The sequence below is a fragment of the Lepidochelys kempii genome, chromosome 28, assembly GCF_965140285.1.
Source record: "Lepidochelys kempii isolate rLepKem1 chromosome 28, rLepKem1.hap1, whole genome shotgun sequence".
NCBI classification, from domain to species: Eukaryota; Metazoa; Chordata; order Testudines; family Cheloniidae; genus Lepidochelys; species Lepidochelys kempii.
Genome location: NC_136407.1, coordinates 4,314,166 through 4,330,321, shown reverse-complemented (window position 1 = coordinate 4,330,321; position 16,156 = coordinate 4,314,166). Strand labels below are relative to the sequence as shown.

The 16,156-nt window shown below is 47.6% G+C and overlaps 1 protein-coding gene across 1 annotated transcript in view; it reads left to right on the top strand.

The window, feature by feature from the left end:
• Positions 1–12,199, top strand: part of LOC140904247 (uncharacterized) — a 48,031-nt gene extending 35,832 nt beyond the window's left edge. Inside the window, exons 4-5 of the mRNA XM_073326725.2 lie at positions 8,588–8,701; positions 9,070–12,199. Of these exons, the coding sequence (XP_073182826.1) occupies positions 8,588–8,701; positions 9,070–9,857 (902 nt within the window). The 3' untranslated portion in view covers positions 9,858–12,199. The remainder of the gene's footprint in view (positions 1–8,587; positions 8,702–9,069) is intronic.
• The last annotated feature ends 3,957 nt before the right edge of the window (positions 12,200–16,156 follow it).

The window sequence follows — 16,156 nt, the reverse complement described above, 5'->3', positions numbered from 1 at the left end:
TACATTAATAACTATGTTAATAACTGTAGCTTTCATGGTTTTTCTCATTTTAAGAGGAAAATATGCCACCTTTAGAATTCTAAATTAAGTAAATAGATGTATGACTCATGCATGGCTTGTGTGACAGTCAGATGAGCTCCTCTTTTGATAGGAGAGCATATAATGTTGCCATTCAGGACCCCACAGGTGAAGGGAGAACAGAGCCATGGGAGGGTAGGAGAAGGGGGGAGCAGATAATCCTGGGGTGCGATGACATGGGGAGAGTGCATGCAGGAGTAGAGCTAAAAAGCAGCAGGGAGGGAAGAGGTAGTGAGATGAGGAGGGAACAGAAGAAGCTCCCAAGGTCCTGGGAGGTGGTGCCAGCTGAGAGTAATGGGAAGAAGGGGAGGGGAGTGTGGAGGAAGGGCACCCAGCAAGTGGGCTGGGTAGGTCAGTGGGAAGGAGGAGAGGTTTGGGGATCTAGATCTTAAACCCCGAATCCCTACCCAAGCCTTATTGCTTTACAGCCTGCACTCCAGTTTTATTTCTGTTCAGTTTCAATTCATTATAAATTTTTTCTCAAATATTACTATTTTAACTCTTGCCCTCTCTCTCCCACTCATTACCCCGTTCCCCCATATAACCTCCCCATCTCTATGCACAGCGACCCCGGCCACCGTTCCTGAGTCCTTGCTGCATTCCTCCCTCCCATAGCCGGGCCGCTGCCCAGGCACAAATGGGCACTTTTTTGATGATGTCACAGGCTGGTAGTGTAACCTGTACAATTTTTACACCTATAAGATTACATTTTTACACCTATAAGATTACATTTTTACACCTATAAGATTGGGGTACATCTTGCCCTGGTACACGGCTACTCTGTTAATTGAGAAGATGAAATTTGGTGAAACACACAGAAACTTGATTTAATACAGACAGTTATAATTGAAATCATAGGCAAGGATCAATACACATAACAACTGGACAAGATAAGTATAGTAAAGAGGGTCTTGCACTGTGCATACTTACAAGTTATGGACACCACTGCAAACAAAGATCGAGGGGCAAGGAAGCCCATCAGAATGAAGGCCCAGATTCAGTTTACATTGTCTCGGGGACCCGACAAAATGAAAAAATGGTAACTAGGAGAGGTATTTTATCCGCTTCCTTATGGCAGTAGGATGGCTGTATACCATATCTGCTCCTTTACAAGATTACAAGAATGTCAATAGCTGCCCCAACCCATACATGGCCTTTAGGAAGTCCATAATTAAGCATCAAGCATTAATACTCATGATTTACATCACTTATTTATTAATAATTCCAATATATGAATGCGGTCCAACTGCTGAGATACTGCATAGCAATCTAATTGCTAAAGCCCGCCCCAAACTTCCTTCTTTCAGAATCCTGTGATGTATTGCACCTGTTTGTGGTTCCTCATTAGTCTCTCAAAATGAGCGTGCAAAATATCTAACTTGGGACTCTCTCCTTAGACCTATTCCGGGAGTAAATCCCAGACTTCAGCATAACTCCTCCCACAAAGCCTCAACCTAATATAAGGCCCTTAACCGTAGAAAGCTTAATAACCCATTTATTTCTGTTCACCTCCTTGCCCCCCATGTATGTTCCAAGCTAATAAGCAATACTCTGATAATGACGTTTTACCTCTAGCGAGTATAAAATTGCCCACAAGACATTGATCATAAAATCAGGTCAGGGTCAACAGGAGTGAGAGTTTGGAGAGAGTCTTGTCTCCCTTCTCCCCATCTGTATCAGCCACTAGCTGTCTTTCCACAAGACTCCTTGGATCTTTGAGCCTGTCCCTCCTGAGGTTGCGTGGCCCAGTTCTTGTTTCTTACATTCTCCTTTTCCAGACGAATTAGAGGCTGTTGCTCCTGAATTTTAGTGTTTATTTCCCCAACCTTCTCCACACAGTGTGGGAGTTTAATTCTCCCTCCCATTTCACCTGAGTCACTAGATTTCCTCATTCCCCAAAATGTGCTTTTGCAATGTCACAGTTCTGGGGTAGCTAAGCCTTTGTCTTGCCTCCATGCTCTGCTCAAGGAATGCCCTCTCAGGTATCAGGCCTCTAGCCAGCCCCTCTCTATGGCTAGGGACCCACATGCCTCTCCTTTTTGACCAGGGTTTGAGGATTGCAGCTTGTCCTCCACTGTGTTCACTGGACTAATGTCCAGTTCTTGTGCTTTGCTTTCTCTCCAAGGGCAGTGAGCAGTGTTTGTGTGTGTGTGTGTGTGTGTGTGTGTGTGTAAAATAGAGGTGGGAATTTTGGTGATAATTCTGTGATGCCAATACACACTTCAGTTTCCCTCTGTGATTGGGATTGCTATGATTAGACAGAGCAGGAGACATGAGGTATTTTCTCATGGAGCTGTCATGGGGTGATATGAATGGGTCATTAAGGACTGGCTGGGACCAATCTAGATCAATGGAATACCCGACAGAGACAAGGGAATAATTGTCCATGGGGAGAATGTCTGCTTGGCTGAGTGAAGCATACATGGACTCATTATGTTTTTGGGAGCAGGAAGAACTGGGCTCGCAGATGCAGGGAGCTCTGCTGGAGTGAAGACAAATGGACAGGCACAGTGAAAGGAAACTATGGATCCATGACAGTGTGCCTAGTGGGGAAAAGATATAAAACAAGCAAAGGATCTAAGTGCGTATTTACCATCGCCCCTCATCAGTCCTTGTGGGAATCCCTGATCAGTTCCAAAGTGTATTAAAACCTTCCTTCAAGGCTTACCTCTTCGTTATCAGGTCATGTCAGTTTTGTTAGAGGGCCTCCCACTTTCCTGGTTCTTGTCACACAGACAGCAAGCAGCAAAAGACCAGAAGTCCGAAGTGCAGATAATTTGACGTTTATTGGGGTTAGTTTCCAAGCAAGCATATTCTGAAGACCTTCACACCAGTTGGGTTTATCTCTCTACTCCGATGGAGTCTGTTCCCCAGTGTTCCCTTCCCAGGTCTGACGCCGCAGAGCCTTGCCTGTGTCCCTGTTCCCCGTTCCTGTTTCCCCCCCATAACAAACATGGGGAGAGGGATAGCTCAGTGGTTCAAGCATTGGTCTGCTAAACCCAGGGTTGTGAGTTCAATCCTTGAGGGGGCCATTTAGGGATCTGGGGCAAAAATTGGGGATTGGTCCTGCTTTGAGCAGGGGAGTTGGACTAGGTGACCTCCTGAGGTCCCTTCCAACCCTGATATTCTATGAGTCCAATTTCCCTTCCCTCTCCGATTTAAAATTCTCAGGTATACCTTAACCAGTTATTTTACTGAATTTTAACTAACCAATCCTAACATATTGTAACATAATTCTCTAACCAATTCTATCCCACTACCCTAATTAACTTACACCTAGCAAAATTAATTATACAGCAGACAGAAACAATTAGAGAACCAGACAGGTTAACAATAGAAAAGTGGTGGCCAAAAAGATAAAACAACAGAGAAATGAGGGTTTCAAAATCACAACCATTGATAAGTGATTTCTTGTCAGACAGGGTGCTATCAAACTAAGTTTTCATGAACCATCTTATGATCTGTTTCTTTATCTGGTGCTGATGGGCACTATCTGGACAGAATTGTCTTCCTAACAACCCAATACCACCTTATTTCAGTGTGACTGGTTTAGAATCATAGAATATCGGGGTTGGAAGGGACCTCAGGAGGTCATCTAGTCCAACCCCCTGCTCAAAGAAGAACCAATCCCCAACTAAATCATCCCAGCCAGGGCTTTGTCAAGCCTGACCTTAAAAATAGCTAAGGAAGGAGATTCCACCACCTCCCTAGGTAACGCATTCCAGTGTTTCACCACCCTCCTAGTGAAAAACTTTTTCCTAATATCCAACCTAAACCTCCCCCACAGCAACTTGACACCATTACTCCTCATTCTGTCCTCTGCTGCCACTGAGAACAGTCTAGAGCCATCCTGTTTGGAACCCCTTTTCAGGTAGTTGAAAGCAACTATCAAATCCCCCCTCACTCTTCTCTTCCACAGACTAAACAATCCCAGTTCCCTCAGCCTCTCCTCATAAGTCATGTGTTCTAGACCCCTAATCATTTTTGTTGCCCTCTGCTGGACTCTCTCCAATTTTTCCACATCCTTCTTGTAGTGTGGGACCCAAAACTGGACACAGTACTCCAGATGTGGCCTCACCAATGTCGAATACAGGGGAAAGATCACATCCCTCGATCAGCTGGCAATGCCCCCACTTATACATCCCAAAATGCCATTGGCCTTCTTGGCAACAAGGGCACACTGTTGACTCATATCCAGCTTCTCGTCCACTGTAACCTCTAGGTCCTTTTCTGCAGAACGGCTGTCTAGCCATTCGGTCCCTAGTCTTTAGCGGTGCATGGGATTCTTCCGTCCTAAGTGCAGGACTCTGCACTTGTCCTTGTTGAACCTCATCAGATTTCTTTTGGCCCAATCCTCTAATTTGTCTAGGTCCCTCAGTATCCTATCCCTACCCTCCAGCGTATCTACGTCTCCTCCCAGTTTAGTGTCATCTACAAACTTGCTGAGGGTGCAATCCACACCACCCTCCAGATCATTTATGAAGATACTGAACAGAACTGGCCCCAGGAATGACCCTGGGGGCACTCCACTTGATACCGGCTGCCAACTAGACATGGAGCCATTGATCACTACCCGTTGAGCCCGACAATCTAGCCAGCTTTCTTATAGTCCATTCATCCAGCCCATACTTCTTGAACTTGCTGACAAGAATACTGTGGGAGGCCGTGTCAAAAGCTTTGCTAAAGTCAAGGAACAACACGTCCACTGCTTTCCCCTCATCCACAGAAACAGTTATCTCGTCATAGAAGGCAATTAGATTAGTCAGGCATGACTTGCCCTTGGTGAATCCATGCTGACTGTTTCTGATCACTTTCCTCTCTAAGTGCTTCAGAATTGATTCCTTGAGGACCTGCTCCATGATTTTTCCAGGGACTGAGGTGAGGCTGACTGGCCTGTAGTTTCCAGTATCCTCCTCCTTCCCTTTTTTAAAGATGGGCACTACATTAGCCTTTTTCCAGTCATCCGGGACTTCCCCCTATCACCATGAGTTTTCAAAGATAATGGCCAATGGCTCTGCAATCACATCCGCCAACTCCTTTAGGACTCTCGGATGCAGCACATCCGGCCCCATGGACTTGTGCATGTCCAGCTTTTCTAAATAGTCCCGAACCACTTCTTTCTTCACAGAGGGCTGGTCACGTCCTCCCCATGCTGTGCTGCCCAGTGCAGCAGTCTGGGAGCTGACCTTGTTTGTGAAGACAGAGGCAAAAAAAGCCTTGAGTGCATTTGCTTTTTCCACATCACTAGGTTGCCTCCCTCATTCAGTAAGGGGCCCACGCTTTCCTTGACTTTCTTCTTGTTGCTAACATACCTGAAGAAACCCTTCTTGTTACTCTTAACATCTCTTGCTAGCTGCAACTCCCGGTGTGATTTGACCTTCCTGATTTCACTCCTGCATGCCCGAGCAATATTTTTATACTGCTTGCTGGTCATTTGTCCAATCTTCCACTTCTTGTAAGCCTCTTTTTTATGTTTAAGATCAGCAAGGATTTCACTGTTAAGCCAAGCTGTTCGCCTGCCATATTTACTATTATTTCTACACGTCGGGATGGTTTGTCCCCGTAACCTCAATAAGGATTCTTTAAAATACGGCCAGCTCTCCTGGACTCCTTTCCCCCTCATATTATTCTCCCAGGGGATCCTGCCCATCAGTTCCCTGAGGTTGTCAAAGTCTGCTTTTCTGAAGTCCAGGGTCCGTATTCTGCTGCTCTCCTTTCTTCCCTGTGTCAGGATCCTGAGCTCGACCATCTCATGGTCACTGCCTCCCAGGTTCCCATCCACTTTTGCTTCCCCTACTAATTCTTCCCGGTTTGTGAGCAGCAGGTCAAGAAGAGCTCTGCCCCTAGTTGATTCCTCCAGCACTTGTACTAGGAAATTGTCCCCTACGCTTTCCAAAAACTTCCTGGATTGTCTGTGCACTGCTGTATTGCTTTCCCAGCAGATATCAGGGTGATTGAAGTCTCCCATAAGAACCAGGGCCTGTGATCTAGTAACTTCCGTTAGTTGCTGGAAGAAAGCCTCGTCCACCTCATCCCTGTGGTTATAGCAGACTCCCACCATGACATCACCCTTGTTGCTCACACACGCTTCTAAACTTAATCCAGACACTCAGGTTTTTCTGCAGTTTCATACTTGAGCTCTGAGCAGTCATACTGCTCTCTTACATACAATGCAACTCCCTCACCTTTTCAGCCCTGCCTGTCCTTCCTGAACAGTTTATATCCATCCATGACAGTACTCCAGTCATGTGAGTTATCCCACCAAGTCTCTGTTATTCCAATCACATCATAATTCCTTGACTGTGCCAGGACTTCCAGTTCTCCCTGCTTGTTTCCCAGGCTTCTGGTCGGGGCGGCAGATAGATGACTCAGTCTCCCTGAGGAGAGAGTCCCCGACCACCACCACCCACCTCCTTCTCTTGGGAGCGGTGGTCGTGGAACCCCCATCCCTAGGACAGTGTATCTCATGCCTTCCAATCAGCGGAGTCTCCTTCTGTTCCCTTCCCTCAGATGTATCATCTAGTCCACTCTTCGCAGTAGTACCTGTGGAGAGAACATGGAAACGGTTGCTTACCTGTATCTGCGTTGCTGGTACATGGATGCTCCCCTTTCTTCTTCTGGAGGTCACATGCTGCCAAATTTCTTCACCGTCCTCCTGTCCCCACAATGCAGCCTGCTCTGAATCTTCAGAACGTTGTGTCCATAGAAGAATATCCTGACGTCTGTCCAGGAAATCTTCAGTTTCTCTTATGCAACACAGGGTTGATACTTGTTTCTTCAGACCTTGAACCTTCTCTTCCAATATGGAGACCAGCTTGCACTTAGTACAGACAAAGTCACTTCTGTCCTCTGGAAGAAAGACAAACATGCCACATCCAGTGCAGGTCACAACAGCTGAACGCTCCCCATCCATATTACCTTCCTTCTACGAGCTTCCTCAGGACTTGCAGTAACTACTTAGAGAAGCCGGCAAGATGTAAGCCTCAGTGGGCTCTCCCCGGGCGAACTCCCAGGCAAACTCCCTCTGTTAGTCTCTCTGTTGTTCGCCGCTCCGCTGGTTCGCAGCTGACTGGCTTTTTATAAGTCAGGCCCACTCAAGGCTCACTTGGAACGTGATGTGACTGTACGCTTCCCAGCTTATGGCTGCCCCTGCTGCTTAGCCAAAGTCCTTAGCCTAAGAACAAGCCCTCAGACTATCTTAATGAGAGAAGGCCCATACACAGGCAGACTGTAATTTTGATTCTTTGTTTTTATACCCCCTGTAACTAGCTAAGTGATAAAAATACACCTCAGTTCTTAAAGTATAGGCTTATACTTACAAGTATACTTACAGGCAGGACTGAATAATAGTGGGTTCTACTCCTTCCCTCATTCTGTGTCTGTCTTGTCTATTTAGATTGTAAATTTTTCAGGGCATGGACCATCTACTATTCTGTGTTCGTACTTTGCCTAGCACAATGGGGACCCACTTTTAGTTGGTCCTTAGGCACTAAGGTAATGAATATTGTCACGGAGTCCCTGGGTGATGCTCTGGAACTGCTCCCTATGAAGCCAATCAGGACTCTGGTGAAGTCTCCTCTCTGTGAGCAGACTGTCTTCAGGGCAAGAAGCTCACACAGCTTCCACCTTCTTGTGTCTGACCTCGGAGCATTCAGCATCCTCTGCCCCTCCGTGTGCTTCCCACAGCGAGTCTGCCCAGGCGGGGTCCTGGGGAAGCCAGAGGGTCCTGCACCCCAACTTCGCAGTCAGACATGACTCTTAGCCACCTGTAAAACAGAGGTTTATTAGATGTCAGGAACACGGTCTAAAACAGAGCTTGTAGGTACAGAGAACAGGACCCCTCAGCCGGGTCCATTTTGGGGGGCAGTGAGCCAAACAACCATGTCTGCACTTCATTCCTCATCCCCAGCCAGCCCAAACTGACTCACCCTCCAGCCCCTCCTCCTCTGGGATTTGTCCCTTTCCCGGGACAGGGGGTCACCTGATTCCTTTATTCTCCAACCCTTTAGCTATCACCTTGCAGAGGGGGAAGGGCCCAGACCATCGATTGATAGGAGACAGAGTGTCGGCCATTTATGTACACTGGCCCCTTGCTCTGCAACAATTACACTGCCTTATCCCACCACCTAGAGACTTACAAAATGCATAGGGGAAACTGAGGCACCCCTACAGTATTCAGAGGAAACATTAAGAACGGTCCCACTTTGTCACAAATATAATTTATAATAATAATGCATCTGATGAAGTGAGCTGTAGCTCACAAAAGCTTATGCTCAAATAAATTTGAGTCTCTAAGGTGCCACAACTCCTCCTTTTCTTTTTGCGGATACAGACTAACACGGCTGCTACTCTGAAACTTATAATAATAAATCTGCCACTTTGAGTCAAGGCAGCTGGTCTTGGGATGTTACTGCTTAAAAATAAGCTGGGGTTAAAACCATGGAATATTCCTTGTGACAAGTATCCCACAAATTCCACTGACCTCCCTTGTTTTCTTTGCCTGGAGTAGGGTTTCCAGTTTCCAAACCTGATGTGATCTCGCAGCTGGAACGAGGGGAAGAGCCGTGGGTCCCAGGCCCCCACTGCTCTGAGAAAGAAGTGCTCCCAAGAGCTGCCTGCACAGGTAGGGAATTGGTTAAACCAACTCAAAAACTGTCTGTGAATACAGGAAACATTTGGGATGCCCTACAAACACCTTGTGAGCTCTCCAAGTTCAGGAGTGTTCCCTGAAGATGTGGAATCATTAGGCAGATGTCACTCATGGCTTCCCACCTATCCTGACTGACAACTGGCAGCAGGTCCCTCCCCGATCTCGCTTTCCCCTGAGTGTTCTGGTGAGATGCTGACCAAAACTGATCCCTTCCTCTCTCCTCTGGGGAGAGGTTTGGGGAAAATCAGCTCCTTATAGGTTTGATCTCTCCTGCACATATTTTGGTTTGTTCATGCCTTTCTCTATTCCTGTCTCTGAGATTTCCTTTCTCTCCGGCACAGAGAGTGACCTATGTCTGGATTCTTCCCATCTCCCATCAGGTGATGGGATAGTGAGTGAGAATGAGGAGGAGAAACCCCAGCAGGAAGATGCTGAGCCACTAGAATCCCATGGAATGTTATCAGGAAGATCCAAAGGGAATGTTTCCGGGAGTTGTGCACTCGCAGAAAAAGCAAAAGCCTTTGAGACTCAGCAGATGCCAGAGGAAAACTTCAGTAGACACTCAGACCTTATTACATGCGACAGAATCAATTTGGAAGAGACATCCTACACATGCCATGAGTGTGGGAAAAGCTTCAGTGGGAGCTCAGACCTTTTCACACATCAGATAATCCACAGAAGAGAGAGACCCTACATGTGTTCTGACTGCGGGAAAAGCTTCAGTCAGAGCTATACCCTAATCAGACATTGGAGAACCCACACTGGAGAGAAACCCTACACGTGCCCTGAGTGTGGGAAAAGCTTCAATCAGAGCTCAAACCTTATCAGACATCAGAAAATCCACACAGGTGAGAAACCTTATGAATGCTCTGAATGTGGGAAATGCTTCATTCATACTTCAGCCCTCATCTCACATCAGAAAATCCACACAGGAGAGATGCCCTATGCCTGCTCTGAGTGTGGGAGAAGCTTCAATCAGAGCTCTGACTTGATCACGCATCGTAGGATCCACACAGGCGAGAGGCCCTACATGTGCTCTGTGTGCAGGAAAAGCTTCAATCAGAGTTCAATCCTTCTTAGACATCATAAAATCCACATGAGAGAGAACTATAATAAATGCCTTGACTAGGGCTGGCCAAAGATTTTTCTTAAAAAAAAAAAAAATCATATTTGCTAATTCCCACAGAGTGATCTTTGCACCATCTTCACCGTGGTCTCTCAGCTCCCCCAGAGGAGTTGCCTGCTTCTGCCTTTGCAGCTCACCCTTCTTTGGGGTCAGTCCTGTGATCTTTTCTATCAACTCCTTTCTTTTTGAGTTGAAGGAGTGTGTGTCCCTCCAGCCAGGAATCTTCATCAGCTCCAAGTGGGGGAGAGAGGTTTGATCCCAACAAGCTACACTGAGGCAAAAACTACCCGTGCCCTCCATCCACTAGGACTGTACATAGCGTTGGCAGCTCAAGTTAGTGATCTTGGTGTAAAAAGACAATTATTGTTGTAGAGCAGATACAGCCCAGGTGCAGTGGTTGGCATTAGCTTTCCCCTTGGCCTGACCTGAACTCCATCACTTTTCCTCGTCTAAACAAACCCTGAGCATCCCAGTTATACTGTTCCCCCACTTCAACGCAATTGTTAGTCATCAGGTTCCCCCTTTGGGAACAAATTGTTTCATTCGCAGTTGCTCTGATGTTGCTTCAGGTTGTGCTGGAGAGCAGATATTTTTACCACCATTTTCCTCACTTAAAATATATTGAACTATAACAAAGGGTAGGAACAGGGCAAGGATAGAGAAAAATGTCATCTCACCCTCTGTAACAGCAGAAGAAGATAGGATAAGTCAGAGGGATTCCCTTATTCCCCATCACCATCCCAATCCCCCTGTTGTTCAGTTGGTTAGGTCAATATTTTTTCTAAAGGGCTGGGAAGAGGATTCCCTGGTAAATGACTTGGAACTAAGCAAAATACCCATGCATCTGGCTCCCAAAGCAGTTGTGACCCAGGCCCTGCAGGAGATGGCTCCTGAAGATAGCTCCTTCCTAATCAGGTACATGTTGCCTGTTGTTTGGGAAATGCAATCCCTAGCTAGGTAGGAATGAGAAAAATGGACATTTCTGTTCAGCTCACCCCTGGGAGATGCTGAAAATGTGTAGAAAATGAAATCCATGTTGAATGTGATAGAGCTGCAGAAAGATACCTATTGTTAATAGCTACCTGACTTTTGGTGTCTTACAGGGATTCTAAGACACACCTGAATTTAGTCCCTAATTTAAACCTGTGCCACCAGATTAAAGAAATAAATGTGCACTTTGGGGGGAGTTTTACCTCACTATCGCTACTGGTATGTTATACTGTTGGTGAAGGATTCTACATCAGAGAAGTGTAAAATAAATCTTTGACCTTACTTGGAGTAGACAAGAACTCAGATAGAAATTGCAGGTACGAGTGGTTGATTTTCACCCCAGTGATGGACGCTATGGTGACCTGTGGCCCAGGTAAACTGTTTTTAGAACGCTGCTCCCTAGTTAAGTGGCATTGATCACACTCCTAAAGGATGCCGTGATTAAACTGGGAACAACTGTCTTTTTCACCTGATTCCTTCAGAGCCGTTCCATGCCTATGGGTCCCAATTTGGCTTCCTTGTTGGACAAGAAGCACTTCCATGCTGAGAAAATGATGGTAGCCAATGAGGGAGAATATCAGATTCCAAGTTCAGACTGCAGGATACATGAACGCTGAGTCCTGACTCTGTGGTTTGGTCTCCTAGTTTTGCTCTTGAGTCTAACACATTTGTATCACTTCTCCACCTCCTGCTACTGTGGAATATTAGAAAGTGTGAAAATAGAGCACAGGTGATTTTTCTCATGATGCAACCTTCCCACGTAGTGAGAGACCCCTTCCACCCACACTTCTGGGAGACAACCCTGGGAGACATGAACTCACAGAAATGGAAGGCTCCTAGGTTATTGTAGAATGTGACTTCACACAAAGCTCACTGGGTAGAAATGGGAATTAAGAGAAAACCGCCCAAAAGGTTTATATTTTGTAATCTTTGAATAAGTTGTTACCTACGACAATGAAATTAAACATGAAGTTAGTGTAATTAGTGTAAACTTTTCAGTGTTACAATATGATTCACATTTTCTTCTCATTCTCTCCCTGCCCACTCCTACTGTATTGGAAATGGTGGCTAATCCTGAAATTAAAACCTCACTCCAAAGGAATCAGAGTGGGGGAATATGTGAGAGAAATAGCATGTATGAGGATAGAGACCCAGTCTGGACTGTAATTATTTCTATTTCAAATGGAATACATTTTGATAAATTTTAAAATAAATCTGCTGTTAAGAGGAAAATTACTTGAAACAAGATGTGTAACCTTTTACCCATCCCCTACAGTGCTGATGTGTTTTTGTTTGTTTGTTTGTCTCTCCTCCGGTGGTTGATTTTTTAATAAAAGAATGGTTTTGGTTTGAAAGCTATCTTCGTTCCATTAACTGAAAGCAAACAGAACCCTGCAAAGCAATAGGCGATTTTCTTAAACCGTCACAGTGCATCGTCTCCATAAATCACAATCCCCCCCACCATTACAAGCACTGCACTCCTGTGCATAGCAAAAAATATTCGTGGCTTTCAGCTTCAAATTGCTGCTTCAAGGTATCCCTGATCCTTATGGCCCTGCGCTCCGCCCCTCTAATAGCCCTGGTCTCTGGCTCTTCAAATTCACCCTCCAGGTGCTGAGCCTCAGTGGTCCAGCCCTGAGTGAAGCTTTCACCCTTCCCTTCACAAATAAATGGCCAAAAGCACACTCAACAATCATTCTGCACTTGCTCAACCTGTTGTAGAACCGCTCCTTGCTGCTGTCAAGGTGCCCCACGTATGGCTTCATAAGCCACGGCATTAAGGGGTAGACAGGGTCTCTTAGAATCACAGTGGACATTTTGATTTCCCTACGGTGATCTTCTGCTCCAGGAAGAAAGTCTCTGCTTCCAGCTTCCTGAACAGGCCAGTGTTCCGAAAGATGAATGTGTCATGCACCTTACCGGGTCAGCCTGCATTAATGGCTGTGAAATGCCCACGGTGATCCACAAATGCCTGGAGAACCATAGAGAAGTACCCCTTCTGGTAAATGTACTCCGTGACTAGGTGGTCCGGTGCCAGAATTGGAATAGGTGTGTCATCTATCCCCCTCCGCAGTTAGGGAAGCCCATTTGTGTGAAGCCATCCACAATGTCGCGCACGTTGCCCAGAGTCACAGTCTTTTGGAGCAGGATGCAATTAATAGCCCTGCACACTTTTGTCAACACATGTCCAACGGTCGACTTTCCCACCTCAAACTGATCAGCAACCGATTGGTAGCAGTCGGAGAGCAATTGCCACGCACTTCTCCAATAACAGGGCAGCTCTCATTCGCGTGTCCTTGTGCTGCAGGGTTGGGGTGAGCTCCTCACAGAGTCCCATGAATGTGGCTTTCCCCATCCAAAAGCAGCCACTGCTCGTCATCCCAGATTTGCATGATGATGTGATCCCACCAGTCAGTGCTTGTTTCCTGAGCCCAAAAGCGGCGTTCCACTGTGGTCAGCACCTCTGTGAATGCCACAAGCAGTCTCGTGTCACAGCTAGTACGTGGGGTGAGATCAATGTCGAACTCCTCTTGCCTTTGTAGTTGAAGGAGTAACTCCACTGCCACTCGTGATGTGTCAGTAGGAGGGAGCAGCATATTGGTCAACGGCGCGGGATCCATTCCTGCTGCCCGAAGAGGCAGAGCGCGCAGTACACCAACCATTGAAAGATGGCGCCAAATGCGGACAGAAGCACAGGGATTGCTGGGATGTGAAGCAAGGCATCACAGGGCATTGGGACAGGTCCTGGGATGCCCCGTGACCCCCTCCACCTTCCCACAACTCTTAGCGGCAGAAGAGGAAGAGATGCTCAGTGGGACAGCTGCCCAGAGTGCACCGCTCCGAATACCGCAGCAAGTGCCGCAAGTGTGAACACACTATTGTGCAGGCAGCTGACAGTGTGAACACACAACAGCAGTTTCCCTTCAGCGCTCTCTGAGCAGCACTGTGACTCCTGGTGCTGTAACTCTGCCAGTGTAGACAGAGCCTCAGAGAGACAGGCTGCCAGGATCCCAGGACTGATCCCCTCTGGGGAATGAAGCACAATGGCGACAGGCTATGCAGCCTTCACTCGTCTCCTGCACCTGTAAACCCTGCTAGCCCAACGTGCTGGACCATCTATGCCAGCACCTGGTTCCTCAACTGCAGGTACAGTTCCTGCTCCAGGGGAATCCAAAGGCCGAGAGGTGCAGAGATCCAACCCCTTATAACCTTAGAAAGGTTTTGTTCCTTTTTCTATTTTTTGTCTGTTTCTTTTTATGAACTTGGAGACCTCTCAGCCTTCTATTAGATTGGGGTGTAACCGTGCGGCTCAGTGGAGGTGAGTGTGTGAACACCTCTGAAATCTACAAAGGGAAGATGTTAGGAAGAATAGTTCCCCAAATCTTAATAGCCTGAAAACTCTGCCCTATGAAATGACTGAATGCATGCTCCTCATCCCTTCTGACCCCCCCCCCAGCCCCTGTCCCAGCCCAGAGCCTGCACCCAGCACCCAAATTACATCCCAGAGCCTGCACCCAGCACCCCTTCCTACACCCACACCACTTGCCCCAGCCCAGAGCCTTCACCCAAACTCTGTCCCAAAACCAATACCCCTCACCTTCTCCTGCACCCCCACCCCCTGCCCCAGTCTGGAGCCTGCACCCAGCACCCAAACTCTATCCCAGAGCTTGCACCCTCACCCCCTTCCCCCACACTTCCTCCAGCCCCCAAACACCCTCCCAGAGACTGCACCCCCAGCACAGACTGCACCCACACTCCCTCTTAGTCTGCACCCCTCGCCCCGTCCTGTATCCCCACCCCCTGTCCCAGCCCAGAGCCTGCACCCAGCACCCAAACTCCATCCCAGAGCCTGCACCCCAGACCCCCTCCCCCACTCAAACTCCCTCCCAGAGCCCACCCTCTCACCCCTTCTGCACCCAAACTCCCTCCCAGTGCCTGCACCCCAATCCCCTGCCCCAGCCCAGGGCCTGCACCCCAGACCACCTCCCCCCACCCAAATTTCCTCCCAGAGCCTTAGACAGTGGGGGGGTGGAGTTTGCGGGGGGCAAGCTCTGGGCGTTCTAGGCACCACCAAAATTTCTACAAACCTGCTGCCCCTGTTGTTTATTACTTATATGTTTATAACTTAGATAAGCTATTACCAGCAGGAGAGTGGGGTGGGAGGAGGTATTTTTTCATGCTTTGTGTGTAAATAAAAAGATCTTCTACACTTTCCACAGTATGCATCCAATGAAGTGAGCTGTAGCTCATGAAAGCTTATGCTCAAATAAATTGGTTAGTCTCTAAGGAGCCACAAGTCCTCCTTTTCTTTTTGCGAATACAGACTAACACGGCTGCTACTCTGAAACCTTCATATAAATGACACCCAGAAATTGCTGATATCTATATCAGCTGTCAATTTCCGTGTATAAGCAGACATCCATAGAAACATCAATATTTGGCCTTATAGGAGCTATGAGGCTTCCCTCTACAGCAAATAAAGGAGAAATGTTGTCATGTTTTACATACATTGTCACCTTACAGATGACTTACAAGTTTCTCACTGTCCTGAGTTCCACGGGACATGGGGAAGCTCTAGGAGATGCCTCCCCTTGGGATCATGTATTACATGGATCCAAAGGCTGGGGGAAGCCAGACCCAACCTGCAGCCAGGAATACCAATTCCTAGAAGCTCCCTCCTATAGAGAACTCAACTGAAGGGTCGTGAAGAAGCTGGATGTGAGGTAATTTTGGCTGAGTGCTTAATGCGATGGATCAGAAATTCATTGGGGGTGTCCCCACACAGGTGGAAACGCTGCTGACTAGGAAACTTTCTGTCTCTTTTGTTTTTAGTGGCCAAACAAACATCCCCTCTCTCTCTCTCTCTCTCTCACACACACACACACTTTTCAAGAAAACCCTTGCAAGAAGTCAAAAGTGCTTGCTGGATCTCACTGCTCGGCTTGATCGAATCCAAACACAAGCTAAACTTGTCGGGCGTAGGTCAGGGCTGGCGGGGAGTCGGGGGTGGGACGGTTTCAATTACACAGACCGGCACTGTGTGGGGACAGTTCCAAGGTATTTCTCAGGAGATATACAGGTTGTTTACCACAGCACAGAGCACCCCCCAGTGCAATTACCAGCCCCTGCTCCAGGCTAGACCCCCCAGCCCCGGAGCATTGGGAGGGCAGGCAGCATGGCCCCAGCCTCCTCTGCCCCAGAGGGTCGGGGAGGAAGACAGGGGCACTGCCCCAGCCTGAGCCGCAGTGCCGCATGCCGTGCGGGCGGGAAGGGGGGAGCCTGGGGGTGGGCAGGGCCAGGCCTGCCTGTTT